General features: G+C 39.5%; 1 protein-coding gene across 9 annotated transcripts in view; it reads right to left on the bottom strand.

The window, feature by feature from the left end:
* USP48 (ubiquitin specific peptidase 48) overlaps window positions 1-16,845 on the bottom strand; it is a 106,223-nt gene that overhangs the window by 15,273 nt on the left and 74,105 nt on the right. For all 9 annotated transcript variants that reach the window (XM_023732123.1, XM_023732124.1, XM_004377153.3 and 6 more), the window contains 7 exons: window positions 10,095-10,219; window positions 9,820-9,942; window positions 9,465-9,526; window positions 9,076-9,186; window positions 7,639-7,769; window positions 7,190-7,296; window positions 893-997 (listed from right to left, as the gene is read on the bottom strand). In XM_023732123.1, coding sequence (XP_023587891.1) covers window positions 893-997; window positions 7,190-7,296; window positions 7,639-7,769; window positions 9,076-9,186; window positions 9,465-9,526; window positions 9,820-9,942; window positions 10,095-10,219 — 764 coding nt within the window. The remainder of the gene's footprint in view (window positions 1-892; window positions 998-7,189; window positions 7,297-7,638; window positions 7,770-9,075; window positions 9,187-9,464; window positions 9,527-9,819; window positions 9,943-10,094; window positions 10,220-16,845) is intronic.

Below are 16,845 nucleotides of genomic sequence, written 5' to 3'. Positions count from 1 at the left end.
GTCAGGCCAACAAGCCCAGATATCTCTGCTGTAACAGATGTAGCAGATGGTCATTATAACACTTTTATTCCTTCAGGGAAAATGCCAACTGTAATTTGACTACAATGTTATTTTAGCAGTAAAGAAAGAAAACAAGTTTCTTATCTGTTAAAACTAAACTCTAATTAGAGTAGAAATTCCATGAATTTAAGGTGTCTGTAGAATGTACTGGAACACAGTGGTTTGACTTTTTAAGAAGCAGAACTTATCTACATCACAAATCAACCAAACATTCCCATATTATATCCTGTTACTTAAGACAATTTTCTCTAGTATCACTATGAACATGTAGAATATAATCAAGCAACCAAATAAAAGGGGTAGAAGATCATAACAGAAAACCTAGAAAACAGAAGAATAGAAGAATTTTGAGTTAGTTACAATGGGAAAGGAAAGACTAATACATCAGCTGATTTGGCCAGTTGACTAACAACTTTAGAGACCTGAAAATCTCTTCTGTATACTCCATTATTAACGTTATTGCTTATTTGTTTGTAAAGAGGAAATCTGAGTTAATTTTTTCATGCTTTAAGATTCCATGATTAAACAACAAACAGATATGAATCTTGTTTTAGCCTTCTTTTTAGCTAGAAGATTAATCATTATGTTATATTCTAGCCTTCTGTACTCAATAGCAAGAAATATATTAATTCTGGAATAATGTGGTCCATGGCTTTTCATGAGAAATTAGAACAGCTGTAGTGTGCCACTAAAACTGAGGAAAGAGAACGAGGAAAAAGAGGGAGCTAACAACCAACACCCCACAGGGCACAGAGAGGCGTGCAGGGGCATGGAGTGGCGGCTCTTTTGGAACAGGGGAGGTATAAGAATAAAAGGTAGCTTCAACACATACTTGATTAAAGTCTGGATCTTTTTCTCCATCTGGTTTAGCTTCCTCCTTGTCCTCCTCGGTTTCAGAACTACTCACATTCAGCTCTGGAGCTGAATCCTTCATCACCTGAATGGACCAGGACAACAGAGATAAGTAGGTCAGATCCTAGGAAGGCATGCTATGGAGGGTGTGTATGGGGGTAGGGGTGGGGACTGCCAGCAATCTTTATGAGGAGCAGAGAAGACTGCATCAGTGGTGGGATAACAGACCAGACAGGGGATCAGGAATCAAGTGCTTTCTGTTTTCTATGCTCCCCTCTTCCCCCTTTTTATTGTGGTGAAGTATATGTGACAAAACATTTGCCACTTCAACCATTTTTATGTGCACAATTCAGTGACAATTAATTACATTTACCATGTTGTGCAACCATCAACACCATCCATTTTCAATTTTTTCCTCACTCTTAACTGAAACTCAGTGCCCTTTAAGCAGTAACTTCCCCTTGTCCCTATCCCTGGTAACGATTAATAAACTCTGGTCTCTGCATTTGCTTATTCTAGATGTTTCCTGTAAGTGAGATCATACAGTATTTGTCCTTTTGTGTCTGACTTCTTTCACACAGCATGTTTTCAAGGTTCATCCATGTCATAGCACATAACAGAACTTCATTTCTCTATAGCTGAGTAATATTCCATTGTATGCATATACTGCATTTTGTTTAGCCATTCACTTGCTGATGGACACTTGGGTTGTCTCCCTCTTTTGGCTATTGTGAATGATGCTGTAGTGAACACTGGTGTTCACCACATTGAATGAAGATGAAAATGGCACAGAACCAGGCAACGTTTCGTTCTGTTATATATAAAGGTCGTCAACAGTTAAGAGCCAACTTCACAGCAACTAACAACAATGAACAATAGTGTACAAACATGTCTGAGTCCCTGCTGTCAAGTCTTTTGGGTATTGTAAAAATGGCGTGGCAGACCTCCTCATCTAACTTCACAAGGGGAGAGGGGAATCAATACCAACATCAGCCCAAGGCTGATCCCTATGAGGTCAGACATACCTCCTCTCTCCAACCTTTTTACCAATTCTGACACCAGCCGTCCCTCCCATGGCACTCTCTACTTCTCTGCTGGGTTCGATAATTCATTGCAATGGCCAGCTCACAGACCATACGCACAGTTAATGGATTTATTAGGGAAGTAAGATGTTACAAATCACGATCAGGATCAGGAAGCATGCAAAGTCTGGAAGGCTCCTCCTGAAGGCAGCACATCCCTCCCTTCTTCAGCGCAGGACGGCTATTCCAGTTCCTCTAAGCCACACAGGCCTCTTCTTGGGCCCCTGAGGACAGGTTCCTCTCAGCCCCCTCAGGATAGGCCTTATTTCTCTGCCCTGGGCCTCTGCTGGGGCCAAGCATCTGCCTTGCTCAGGCAAGCATTATAAAGCTCTTTAGCTCTACTGATGAGTGCCCAGGGGCACCCCACTATGCCAGGAAGCCTCCTGCCTGAAAGCGGTCAGCTCTCTTGCTCTGTGAGTCGGAAAACCTACTACAGCCGCCTCACTCTGTGAGTAGGGAAGCCCACCATGCCATCCCCAGCTGGTCTCCTGGTTATCACTGCTCATGCTGGTGCTGCTGGACTCTGCTGTGCTTGCTGCTGCTTCTCACAGTCTCATGTTGTCTCTGGTGTTGCAGCTCTGTCTCCTGGGTCTAGGACGTTTTCAGTGCAGGGACCCTGGGTCCGAAGGACATGCTCCACTCCAGGCTCTTGTTTTTGATGGTAGTGAGATCCCCTTCTCTGCTTCTGGGACTGGCTCCATTTAAGCCTAGCGGGATGGCAAAACTGACCATCTCCTCATTAAGGTTCCATACATCTTATTTGCACAGTCGCATACAACAAGGGTGCCATCTACCTTATTTGCATTATTAGTAAGTCCCATCCCCTTGGTGGGCCACAAGCACCTTATTTGCATAGTCCCACCCAATCATTCTGTGGGAGTCACAAGTAACATGGCCAGAAGGGCCATATTAAGTTAATTCCCTGCACTGTAGGTATATACTTAGGAGTGGAATTGCTGGGTCACATGGCAATTCTATGTAAAACTTTTTGAGTAATGGCCAAACTGTTTTCCACAGTGGCTGCAACATTTTATAATTCTACCAGCAATAGATGAGGGCTCCAATTTCATCCTTGCCAACACCTGTTTTGCATTTTTCTGGTAATAGCCATTCTAGTGTGGGTGAAGTTGTACCTCATTTCCCTAATGATGAAGAGCACCTTCTCATGTGCTTATTGGCCATTTATATATATCTTCTTTGATAAAATGTCTGTTCAAGCCCTTTGCCCATTTTTTTGTATATTTTTGTTCAGTTACAAGAGTTCTTTATATATTCTGGATATCAAATCCTTATCAAATATATGGTTCCCAAATATTTTCTCCCATTCTGTAGGTTTTCTCCACTTTGCTGGTAAAGGCCTTTGATGCACGAAAGTTTTTAATTTTGATGAAGTCAAATTTATCTATTTTGTCTTTTGTTGCTTGTGCTTTTGGTGTTATATCTAAGAATTCATTGAAACCTAGGTCCTGAAGCATTATCCCTGCTTTTTTCTAGGAGTCTTGTGGTTTTACTATTTACATTTAGGTCCTTGATCCATTTTGAGTTAATTTTCATAGGTGGTGTGAAGTATGGATCCAATTTCATTCTTTTGCATGTGGAAATCCAGCTATTCCAGCATCATTTATTAAAGAGACTATTTTTGTCCCATTGCATGGATTTAGCACCCGTGTTGAAAATCAACTGTCCACACATGTGTAGGTTTACTTCTGGGTTCTCAATTCCATTCCACTGGTCTCTATACCTAACTTTATACCAGTACCAGACTGTTTTGATTACTGTAGCTTTAGAGTATGTTTTGAAATTGGGATGTGTGAACTCTTCTAATTTGTTCTTCTTTTTCAATATTGTTTTGGCTACTCAGGGTCCCCTGGAATTCCATATAAATTTGAGGACTGGCTTTTCCATTTCTGCAAAGGCTGTTGGAATTTTTATAGGAACTGTGTTCAACCTATAGATCATGCTTCGGGTAATATGGACATCTTAACAATATTAAGTCTCCAATCCAAGAACATGAAATGTCTTTCCATTTATTTAGGTCTTCTTTAATTTCTTTCAGCAATGTTTTATAGTTTTCAGTGTACAAGTCTTTCACCTCCCTGGTTAAATTTATTTCTAAGTATTTTACTCTTTTAGATGCTATTGTAAATGGAATTGTTTTTCTTATTTTCTTTTTCAGTTTGCTCATTGCTGATATACAGAAACCCAACTAATTTTTGTGTGTTGACCTTGAAACCTGCCACTTCGCTGAATTCATTTATTAGCTCTATCTAGTAGCTTTCTTGTGAATTCTTTGGAATTTTTTATATATGTAGGATCATGTCATCTGCAAAAAGGGACAGTTTTACTTTTTCCTTCCCGATTTGGATAGCTTTTATTTATTATCTCCCTGCCTAACTGCTCTGGCTAGGACTTCCAGTAAAATATTTAACAGCAGTGGTTAAGAGTGGGCATCCTTGTCTTGTTCCTGATATTAACTGGAAAGCTCTCAGTCTTTCTCCACTGAATTCTGTAACCCTTTAACATCTTAGTTTTTAATCCAATGACTTATTCTTGTATTTAATATACTCACCACAAACTTAAGAGGTTTCTGAAGAACAGTTATTATTACCAAGGTTTTAAAATCATGTTATTTTGCAGAAGTTTAAAAATGTTCTACACCTTTCCTAGTACTCTGATTACCAAGCCGTTCACAGGTTCTCAAACTTGTTCAGATGGCAAAATGCCACAAATACAATGCTCTTCAAGAACTCAGAAAATGAAGGATGTAGAAAGTGTTCTTTTGAAAACCACTAAAAAAATACTGCTATAAAACTCTAAATAAACAATGAAGCTATAAATAGATACTATTTTATATTAGATATATACACATGCAAACAGCTATAAAAGGTTTAAGAAAATTCCAAGAAGCAAATTGAGATTTCTGTAACTTAGTTTTCTCTGCAAATTAGGGAACGAAAGTGGAAGTTCAGCTTGTAAAGCAAAACCCTAGGTCCCTGATGCATAATTTGAAAGTCACCCTTCTAAAATGATGTGTTTGCTAACTACCATCAAATAAAATGTATTTTATTTGTCTTTAATTTCAAAAATCCTGGCATTAAATTAGTAAGATATCCAGAGATCTGGGTCAGAATCTATCTAAGAGCCATCCTTAATACAATAAAAATGTTCCAAATCCAATCCATACCAACTTCTACCACCACTTCCAAAACATGTCCAAATCTGTCTACATCACCTAACCTTGCAGATCAACTGCAAGAGCTTCTAAACCAGCCTTTCTTGCTCCTGTCATGCCCTTGCCAATTCTAAATACACTGGCCAGCATAACCTAAAGCATAATTTACATCACATCATGTCCTTGCCTGAAATCTTTCAGGGGCTTACATCTATGTTTGGAATAAAATCCCAAATCCTTGGTATGATTTCTACACAATCTGACTATTCGTCCATTATCACTATCCTTCCTTATAATAAACTTCACTCTAGACCAGCGCTGTCCACTAGCTACATGTGTCTACATAAATTTAATTAAAAAGCAGTTCACTCTAGCCTCATGACTTCCATAGTGCACAGCGCAAATACAGAGCATTTCCATCATCGCAGACAGTTCTACTCGACAGCACTGCTCCAGGCACTGATTTTCACTCTGCTGCCTGAGCACACTGCGTTTTCCTTGTGGACTTTGTTCCCTTTGCCTGGAACCCTCTTCCCCAGCTCTTCACAAGGCTGGATTCGTGACAGTCAATGTTCAGGTAAAACAACTCCTCCTCTGTGGTGAAATGAGTTCCTTTATGTGGCCTTGTGTGTTGGATCTTCGGAAAAACAGCTTGAGAGATTTTTCCCCTAAGTCCTGAGGAGTCAGCTTTACCCTTATTTTCTACCCTAGAGGGTCTGTTACTTTTGTCAGGTTGATTGAGGTTTCCTGGGTAAGCTGTAAACAACTTGGTTTGATACTTTTTGTCTGGTCCTGGGCTGCAGCCTGCCCTGTGATTGGTATGCACCTTGCAGCCTTGCAGGGATTGGTCAATAGACTATACAAATGAAGTGGCTGTGGCCCACTGAAGGGAGAGAAAATCTGATCAGTTCCTGGCCCTGCACAAGGGCCATACCTTGCAATTGACCAGGAGTTTGTGTATGTAAGCAGCTACCCCACAGAGGTTTTTGAGTCAGAAAGAAACAGGAAGAGAAGCAGCAGGAAGAAGCAGAAGGAAGAAAGAAGAGAGAAGCAGCAGGGAGAGAGAGGAGGCAAAGAACCTCCTAAAAGAGCTGTACCACAAGTCACAGGCTGTAACTCTGAACAAAGCAACAGGCCCAGAAGAGGCCCAGCAGCAGAACCAGTGGCAAAGAGAAGCCTATCCTCAGGGGGCCAAGAGGAGACCTGCACGATCGAGAGGAGCTGAGACAGCTATCCTGCACTGAAGGGAAACTTTGCCTAAATGCTTCCTGATCCTGATTCTGAGTTGTAGCCTATTGATCCTGATCCTGAGTTGTACTGTTCCTTAATAAACCATTTAACTCTTAAGTATGGTCTGTGAGTTCTGTGTGGCTACTGCAACAAATTATTGAACCCAGCAAAAGAGCAGAGAGTGCCATGGGGAGATGGCTAGTGTCAAAACCGGTAAAAAGGCTGGAGAGTGGAGGCATGTCTGACCTCCACCTCACAGGAATCAACCTCGGGCTGATAGTAATTCTCATTATCCACCCTGAAGTTAGACAAGTTCTGACGACACTACCACTACCCCCTCCACCATTTCACATCCTCCAAGAAGCCTTTCCTCTATGCCCTATCTAACGCCACGGTCTCCACCTCCATCAGTCTCTCTTTTCCTTGCTTAAGTTCCTTTAAAAAATTTGTTCCTTTGTGAAATCATCTTATGAATTCGCTGGTTTAGTTTTGGTCTTCTCTTTATCATGTGCACCTGTTCTTGACCCTGTTTGACTTTACTGTATTCCTAGCACCAAGACCATTCCTGGCACACAGCTAACATTCAATAAATATCTGCCTATCAAATAACTGACTAGATCCACATATAATCACATAACCATCAATTTTCAGTTCTTGTCCAATTTCAATTCTGATGCCAAATAGCTCTGAGGAAACAAAAACATGGCCCTCAGCAGTCGTCAGTAAAAATTTAACAGAAAGTCAAAAAACAATCTCGATCATTACTACTCATGGCCACAAGAGGGAGTAATACCTTTTTATTATCCACAACTTTATGTACATAGATGGTGGCTTGAGTGTATTCCCGCAGGTCCCTCTGTTGCTGACACAATAAGCCTTCTCTGCATTCTGGACAGAGTTCTAAAAAAAGCAAAATAAAAGTCGCTAAGGAGTTCCTATCAAAAAACCAAAGACCAAAAAACATGTATCAAAGTTACAAGTGAGTACTCATTTAAACATCAGTGACATTTTCTATTGATTGCTGTCTTCCGTTGTATGCAAATAAGGAAACCCATTTACTGTCAACAAATAAACACATAAATAATGAGATGAATATTTGGTAGTTCTTGCTTGGGGAATATTAGTTTAGACTATCATATGATCTTTAATTTTAAGCAGAGAATACAATATTCATGTAACACTTCCTTTTGCCTAAAATGTCAACTTTTAACTACAGAAATCAAGAGCTATACGAAAACTTACTAGGCTCAGAAGTATACTGTGTTTCTGAAGGATTTACATCTCCCACTTCACTTCTTGTGATTTTAATTACATGATCCACAACAAAGAGCTTTTGTATCGTTTGCCACTCACTAGGCCATATGAGAGCTATACTGTGCAAAAAAAAACACAATATGCCTTAAGACACATGGCAATTAAGAGAACAAACATCATTCATTAGTCTCCTTAACAAAAATTATCAACACCAATATTTAATACAAAAGAATTAGAGGAAAGATACATCATTTATTAACAAGGAAGAGCAGCTTTTCCATACAATGGAATGCTACAACAGCAGTGAAACTAAATGGACTAGAGTGACAGGAATCAACGTGATTAAACCTCAAAAACATAAGTGAGTACGTTAAGTTGGTTGCAGAAGAGTAATACAGTATGATGGTATTTACATAAAAATTTAAAATATATAAAACATTACTATGTGCATATTAAAGAAAAAAAAACTTTCTGGGACTAATAACCCTCAAATTCAGGACGGCAGTTCTGGCAAGAGAAAAACGGAGGGGGAGAGAGAAAGGAGCAAAAGAAAGGAGGGACAGTACTAAGGGGCTTTCAAATACATTTGAATTGTTTACATTTTTAAGGTGGATGGTGGCACACGTTTATCATATATACTTTCTTGGACACCTGTCATTTACAACAGTAACAAAAAACAAAAGGAAAAAGGGTGGGGGAAATCAATGTGAGGGGTGGTACCTGGAAGAAAACATGTATTAACGCTAAGCTACCTTGAAGACTGTTAAAGAACAGATATGTGAATAATAAACTCCCTAACCCTAGCTTAATCTCAAGGGAATTTTTATTTATTTACTTCAATTTTCTTTTGGCAATGTCAGAGGCATTCCATCTTCTTTTATATAGTTATTTAAAAGTTATTTTAAAAGATAAAATGGGAACATCAGGAGTGAATTTCATAGATGAGCTCTTCTGGAAGTGGAACAAATTTTTTATTTTAAGGCCCTAGAATTCAAGATGACCAGATCAGTGGCTTTGCTCAGAGCCACTTCCTCCTCCTTTATTTTCTGAAGGCTGGCAGCTGCAGAGAAATAAAACCACAGCTTAGACCATGTGGGTTATGTGATTCTGGTAAAGACTTCCAACTAGAGACACTGTACTGGTTACTGAAAGAGAAGGCAGAGCTGCATTACCAGGAGGGGCGAGAAGAAGCATAAAGAGCAAGGTAGCCCTGGGTGGCCTCTTGCCTTTTATGGAGAAGCAGTCTCTTTTTTTTAAAAGACTAGTGCTCACTCTAATAGAACACCTAAAAGGAAAAAGTAAAACCCACAATTCAGCAAAGGACTGGATTCTTAAAACAGACTGTTTAGGTCAGATGAGAAATTTCCTAAACACACTTTATTAATCATTAGAAATAGAGAAATCACATGAAGAGAGGAAACTCACAGTTTAGAATCTTCTTTGGTCATGGAAGCAAATGTAAACATGAGCCCCCCATGGGGACAGAGAAGAGCGCTGTTTCCAACCGATGACACAGGACTACATCTTGTAGGCTTTCTACTCAAATGAGACAAGGAGGATAGATACACCTCATCATTGTATGAATAAAGAGAGTATTTTTAAAGATAATTATTTTAAAACTAGAGATATATTCAAAGAATATTAGTAATTCAATTTGTTTTTAAGATAATTTATTTAACTTAATCATAAAGACAGCTTTCAGTGTATGCTAGTAAAAATAACCACAAAGGGTACCACTAACAGAATCCATCACTTTTTAACAATATGGCAGCCAATATCAACAAAAAAGAAAATAGAAAATTTTTAGTTTCTACCTAACAAACTTCCGCCACTCTTCTACAAAGAACTGTGACACAATGTAGAGGACATCCGTATCCTAGAACATAAAAATCACATGAAAATATCCATTAATTCACTGCATTCTTGACATAAATTCCTTATAGTAAATGCTTTTCACATACTGTGGTTTTCCTTTTTCAAGTTTTGTAAACACAATGGAAACGTAGCTGTCTACCAAGAAACAGCAAGGCGGAGTAAATCTTCCTGATAGGATAACTAAACAAATGAGAGTTAAAGAAGCCCTGGGTTGTTCTGAAATAGCTCGTCAGGACTTTGGCAAGGGCCTTAAAAAGGTAAGATGGATTCTTTCCTTTGTGAGAATCATTATACCTCTGGCCAGTTACTGAGACAAGGTCTGTTTTTGTCCTGGAACAAATTTGGGAGAGAAGTCTTTTGCTCATTTGCAATCATCTTATGTAAGGCTTCATTTTCTTCCCCTTCTCGTTCTAAAATCTGAAAGAGAATGAAGCAAATCAACCATCTCCTGCTGACAGCACATGACTTGCCTCCTCCCCACACCCCCATAAAAAGTACAGTGTTAATACTCCTGGGAAGTCAATCCAGGGGGTGGCGTGCACTTTCCACAGATGTCAGTAGTTCAGTACCTTGCACTGTGAACAGCATTCTTTGTAACTTGGAAACTCAGGAGCCCTTGGAAAGTACTGTTGCAGTTTGCTCCAAGCCTCTTTAGAGACAAGCCTTCTTTCGTTCTCCGATATGCATAACTCCCCTGAGTGGGGAAGGGAAAACAAAACATAGATATACGTATGTATACATATGTATATACATATATACTCATTTGGGGGAAAAAAGCTAAAAAAAAAAAAATCAATATATAGCCCCAAAAGTCTACCTGCCATTTCTTAAACTTAAGACAAATTAATACGTACCCATTTCTTTCTTTACTAAAGTGTTATGGGGTTGCCAGGAGTCGGAACTGACTTCAGGTGGCAACTACTAACTACATTTCTATAACACTCTCCTTACTTTCAAAAATCTCAAAGTTTTTAATTTCATCTAATTCTTAAGCAGCTAGTCATTAACCCCAATTTTGTGTCCTTAATCTAGCTCTTTGGTTGAAAAATCACGAGGTGAAAACAAACGTGTGAGGCTGTTGCTGTTGGTGTGTGCCAATGAGTCAATTCCGACTCACAGCAACCCTGTATGACAGAGTAGAACTGCCTCATAGGTTTCCCTGGGCTGTGATCTTTTTGGGAGCAGATCGTCACATCTTTTCTCCCATGGAACCACTGGTAGATTTGAACCGCCAATCTGGCAGCCGAGAGTGTAACCACTGTGCAACCAGGGTTCCTTTGCGTAAGGCTAGAACCATGCATTTTCTGTCTTTTTTCCTCCCAGTGAAGGGAGCAGTAAAAAGGGGCGCTTCCAGGGATGCTATGACCTATGTGTCAAGGCAGGGGTTATTATTCTAACAGGACTTCACCTACTCCCACACTACTCAAGTGCCACAATTTCCTGCAGACTTTTCTCCCATCTGACCGTGTTGCTTTACTGAAATCATTCTGAGTTGAAATCGTATTTTTAAGCTTGTGTCCAACCCTCACAGGTCCATTATCAATTCCAGGTTAAATAATACAGCAATCTACCATTCAATCTGAAAACTCTAGTCAAGTTCCAATCTGTTTGCCATTACTATTGTCATCACCCTAAACCTCTTGCATCTTCAAAAATTGCAGAAGGGAACGAGAAAAATACTAATCACCACTACCCTTCTCTCTTTTCAGAAGACTACAGAAGCATACAGATCAAAGCAATTTACAATCCCAGCAGCTCCTCCTCAGTTTACAAATCTATACCTAGCTCTAGAGGGCCTTTCCCCCCCAAGCTACTCCGGGCATCATTTCTGGTTATATTTTCTATTCCTTTAGTCATTCCCAACTGATAGATTAGTAAACTGCACTTATCTAACTATAAGGGTCATTACTTTGAAAACCAACCTTAAGCTTCCAAAGCCACACGTTTATTTTTGCCTCCATGTGCAAAACAGCTGCAGATTTATCACAAGTAATAAAGCTAGGCGCTTTCTAATACAGTATCATTTTTTGCTTCATGTGTTTTACATAATAAGTTACTCAAACCTATTGCCATCGAGTCGATTCCAACTCACAGCAACCCTACAGGACAGAGTAGAACTGCCTCATAGGGTTTCCAAGGCTGTAATCTTTACAGAAGCAGACTGCCATATCTTTCTTCTGTGGAGTGAACGAGGGGTTTGAACTGCCAACCCTCCGGTTAGCAGCTAAGCATTTTAACCACTGTGCCACCAGGGCTCCTTAACTGAGACTCAGACAGATTAAATAATATGCCCAGGATCACCACAGCTGGTGAATAACGAAGCTGGGATGTGAACTCAGGTCCATCTTATCCAAAACACATCATTTCTAATACCTTAAAATGCACCATCTTATCTTCCAATCTTCACCTCTTACTGAGCTTTGAGTAATATTAAGAAAGATTGCTTTAATAAACTTATTACTAGAGAAAACAGGTTACAATGAAAAAATTTACTTTCTTTCTGAGTAGTATGTTAACTTAAATTTCCTCTGAGGCGATAAAAACTTACTCTAACATGCCTATTCCAAGACACAATTAGGGAATTAATTTTTTTAAAAAGTTAACTGGATTATAAAATCCTAATTTAGTACATCCTTACGGTGAAATACAATGCAGCCATAAAAAAGATTAAGGTAGATCTCCATGACCTGATTTAAAAAGAACTCTAAGGCACTTATAATTTTAAAGTGGTTCCCCTTTTTAAAAAAAAAAAAAGTTTTTCCGTGTGTGGTATGACCCCATCTGACTCAGAAAATGAGAAGAGAATAAACAATGACATTGTAATATTATTTAATATATAAGTTTACAGAAGATGCCATAGAGATTATGAATGTATTGCTCCTTGTTTTGATGTGTGAGGTACTTTTACTTTGTTGTCGAGTGCTACTGAGTTGGTTCCAACTCATAGCAACCCTATAGGACAGAGCAGAACTGCCCCATAGGGTTTCCAAGGAGCAGCTAGTAGATTCAAACTGCCAACTGTTTGATTAGCAGCCACAGCTCTTAACCACTGCACTACCAGCGCTCCTGTCAGTAAAGGAAAACTCAAATACATTCTATAATAGAGAGTGACAGAAAAGTGATAAGACTACACCCTGTTAAAGGCAGAAAACTTAAGAGACCCAGAAAAACAAGGCAGTCCCATCCAATTCTAGCTTTCGTAGGTTTCACTTTATCATGAAGATGGTGCAGAACCAGGCAAAGTTCTGTTCTCTTATGCATAAGGTCACCACGAGTCAAAGCCAACTCGACAACACCTAACAACTTCGACCAACACCATCAATACATCGCGAGAAGCAGATTTTAATATAAACTTAGTGAGCGAAAAGGATCTCTAACTGAGGTCAGATTTCTTGCCCTTGGAAAACCTGACACTGCTGACAGAGATGATGTACACTGTCATGGACTGAATTGTGTCCCCCCAAAAATGTGTGTAGCACCTTGGCTAGGTCATGATTCCCAGTAGTGTGTGATTGTGTTATCTGATGTGATATCCTTACGTGTTGTAAACTCTACCACTATGATGAGATTATATGTGATCTCCTCATGTGTTATAAATTCTATCATTGTGATGAGGTTATACTGATGTGGTTGACAAGATTAGTGTCCTAATGCAATCTCTTTTGAGATATAAAAGACAGAAGTGAGCAGAGACACATGGGAACCTCATACCACCAAGAAAGCAGTGCCGAGAGCAGAGCATGTCCTTTGGACCTGGGGTTCCTGCACAGAGAAGCTCCCAGACCAAAGGAAGATTGATGACACAGACCTTCCTCCAGAGCCAATGGAGAAAGTGTTCCCCCGGAGCTAATGCCCTGAATTTGGACTTGTAGCGTACTGGACCGTGAGAGAATAAATTTCTCTTTGTTAAAACCAGCCACTTGTGGTATTCCTGTTAGAGCAGCACCAGATGACTGAGACATACACAAAAAGAACAAACGTAGAAAACTATCCTTTTTAAAATACCAGACAACAAAATATGGCATCAAAATGCCACTGAGTCGCACCAACAGCCAACATTACTCTCAATGTAGAGACTGAAAGCATTCCCCCTAAGAACGGGAATCAGACAAGGATGCCCTTCATCACATCACCACTCTTATTCAACACTGTACTGGAAGTGCTAGCTAAAGTAATAAGACAAGAAAGGGAAGTAAAGGACATCCAAATTGGTAAGGAAGAAGTACAACTTTCCCTATTCATAGATGATATGATCCTATACACAGAAAATCCCAGAGAATCCACAAGAAAGTTACTGGAACTAATACAAGGAATCAGCAAAGTGGAAGGATACAAGATCAACATATAAAAATCAGTCATAGTCCTCTACACTAACAAAGAGAACTTTGAAAAGGAAATCAGGAAAACAGTAACATTTACAATAGCCCCCTAAAAGATAAAATACTTAGGAATAAACCTAACTAGGGATGTAAAAGACTTACACAAATAAAACTACCAAACACTACAGTAAGAAATCAAAAGAGATCTTCGTAAGTGCAAAAACATACCATGCTCATGGACTTAACATTGTGAAAATGTCAATACTACCCAAAGCAATCTACAGATACAATGCAATCCCAATCCAGAGTCCATCAACGCTCTTTAATGAGATGGAAAAACTAATCACCCACTTTATATGGAAAGGAAAGAGCCCCCGGATAAGTAAAACATTACTGAAAAAAGAAGAACCAAGTAGGAGGATTCATACTACCCAATCTCAGAATCTCCTACACACAGCTATGGTAGTCAAAACAGCCTGATACTGGTACGTACAAAAGACACGTAGACCAATGGAACAGAATTTAGAGCTCAGAAATAAATCCATCCAAGTATGGACACCTGATCTTTTACAATGGGTAGAAGTCTATTAAATGGGGAAAAGACAGTCTCTTCAACAAACGGTGCTGGCAAAACTGGATATCCATTTGCAGAAAAATGAAATAGGATCCATACCTTACCTCATACACAAACACTAACTAAAAATGGATCAAAGACCTAAATGTAAAACCTAAAATTTTAATGTTCATGAAACAAAACATAGGGACAAATGCTAGGGGCCCTAATTTATGGAATAAATAGAATATGAAGCATAACTAAAACTGCAACTCCAGAAGATAACTGGGACCTCCTAAAAATTAAATACTTATGCTCACTAAAAAACTTTTCCAAGAGAGTATAAAGAGAACCTACAGACTGGGAAAAAATCTCTGACAATGACATAACTGATGAAGGTTTAATCTCTAAAATACACAGAAAATTTCAATAACTCAACAATAAAAGGACAAGCAACCCAATCACAAAATGGGCAAAAGACATGAACAGACATTTCACCAAAGAGGACATTCAAGTGGCCAACAAATACAGGAAAAGATGCTCGTCATTATTAGCCATTAGGAGAGATGAGAAGCAAATCAAAACCATGATGAGATACCATCTCATCCCTGCAAGAATAAAACTGATCAAAAATTCAGAAAATGGTAAATGCTGGAGAGGTTGTGGGGAGATTGGAACTCTCATAACTGCAGGTGGGAATGCAAACTGGTACAACCACTCAACCACTATGGAAAACAATATGGTGCTTCCTTAAAAAGCTAGAAATAGAAATATCATTTGATCCAGCAATCCTACTCCTAGGAATATATCCTAGAGAAATAACAGCCGTCACACAAATAGACATATGCACACCCACGTTCACTGCAGCACTATTCACCGTAGGAAAAAGATGGAAACAACCTAAGTTTCCATCAACAGATGAATGGATAAACAAATTGTATTACACGCAATGGAATACTACGCAATGATAAAGAACAATGATGAATCGTCAAAACATCTCAGAACATGGATGAATCTGGATGGCATTATGCTGAGTGAAATAAGTCAATTACAACAGGACAAATATTGTATGAGACCAATATAATAAAAACTCAATAAAAGGTTTACACACAGAAAGAAACAATCTTTGAAGGTTATGAGAAGGGAAGGGAAATCACTAGATAATAGACAAGTATTAACTTTGGTAAAGGGAAAGACAACACACAACATAGGGGATGTCAGCAAAATCTGACCAAGGCAAAAGAAAACACTTAGAGGAACACGGGGCAGGGTGGGGGGAGGCAACCACAGTAAATACTATAGCATATACAACCATACAACATCAGTAAAAACAAATAATAACTTACAAGCAGATACACAGGCAGATATGTATGCTGAGTAGGGGAAGGAGGGGATATAAGGAGTATGCCCACATACATACATAGGTTAGGCTATGGACATTTGAACATACATATTTGTATGTACAGCATGTATATTCATATATATAATAGAGCACAAAGGGGGCACAGTCACAGAAACTTCTTAGACACACCCAAGTACCTTGAAGGACCGGGTTACTGGGGTTGAGGGCATTGGACCATGGTCTTGGGGGACATCTAGGTCAACTGCCATAACATAATTCATAAAGAAAATTTTACATCCTACTATGGTGAGTAGCGTCTGGGGTCTTAAAAGCTTGCGAGCGGCCATCTAAGATACATCTATTGATCTCATCCCATTCAGAGCAAAGGAGCGTAAAGAAAACCAAAGACGCAAGGAAAATATTAGTCCAAAGGGCTAATGGGATACATGAACCACAGCCTAAAGCAGCCTGAGACCAGAAAGAACAAGATAGTGCCTGGCTACCACCACCAACCACTCTGACAGGGATCACACTAGAGGGTCCTGGACAGAGCAGGAGAAAAATGTAGGACAAAATTCAAATTCACAAAAAAAGACCAGACTTACTGGTCTGACAGAGACTGGAGGAACCTCTGAGACTATGGCTGCCAAACACCATTCTAACTCAGAACTGAAGCCACTCTCATAGTCCACCTTTCAGCCAAAGATTAGGCAGGCCTATAAAATTGCCCTGGTGACAGAATGGTTAAAATGATCAACTGCTAACCAAAAGGTCAGCAGTTTGAACCCACCAGCAGCTCCATGGGAGAAAGATGTGGCAGTCTGCTTCCATAGAGATTTACAGCCTCGAGAACCCTATGGGGTCACTACGAGTCGGAATCAACTCGACGGTAGTGGGTTTATAAAACAAACAGTAATACATGTGAGGAACAGACTTCTTGGATCAATCAAGTATATGAGACCAAATGGGTAACACCTGGCCAAAAGCAACGACGAGAAGGCAGGGACAGGAAAACTGGACAAACGGAAACGAGGAACCCAGGTGAAAAGGGGAAGAGTACTGACACATTGCAGGGATTACAGCCAATGTCACGAAACAATTGGTGT

This window comes from Trichechus manatus, unplaced genomic scaffold, assembly GCF_000243295.1.
Source record: "Trichechus manatus latirostris isolate Lorelei unplaced genomic scaffold, TriManLat1.0 scaffold00048, whole genome shotgun sequence".
NCBI classification, from domain to species: Eukaryota; Metazoa; Chordata; class Mammalia; order Sirenia; family Trichechidae; genus Trichechus; species Trichechus manatus.
Note: the sequence above shows the minus strand (reverse complement) of the source record. Positions and strands in the feature narration are given on the sequence as shown.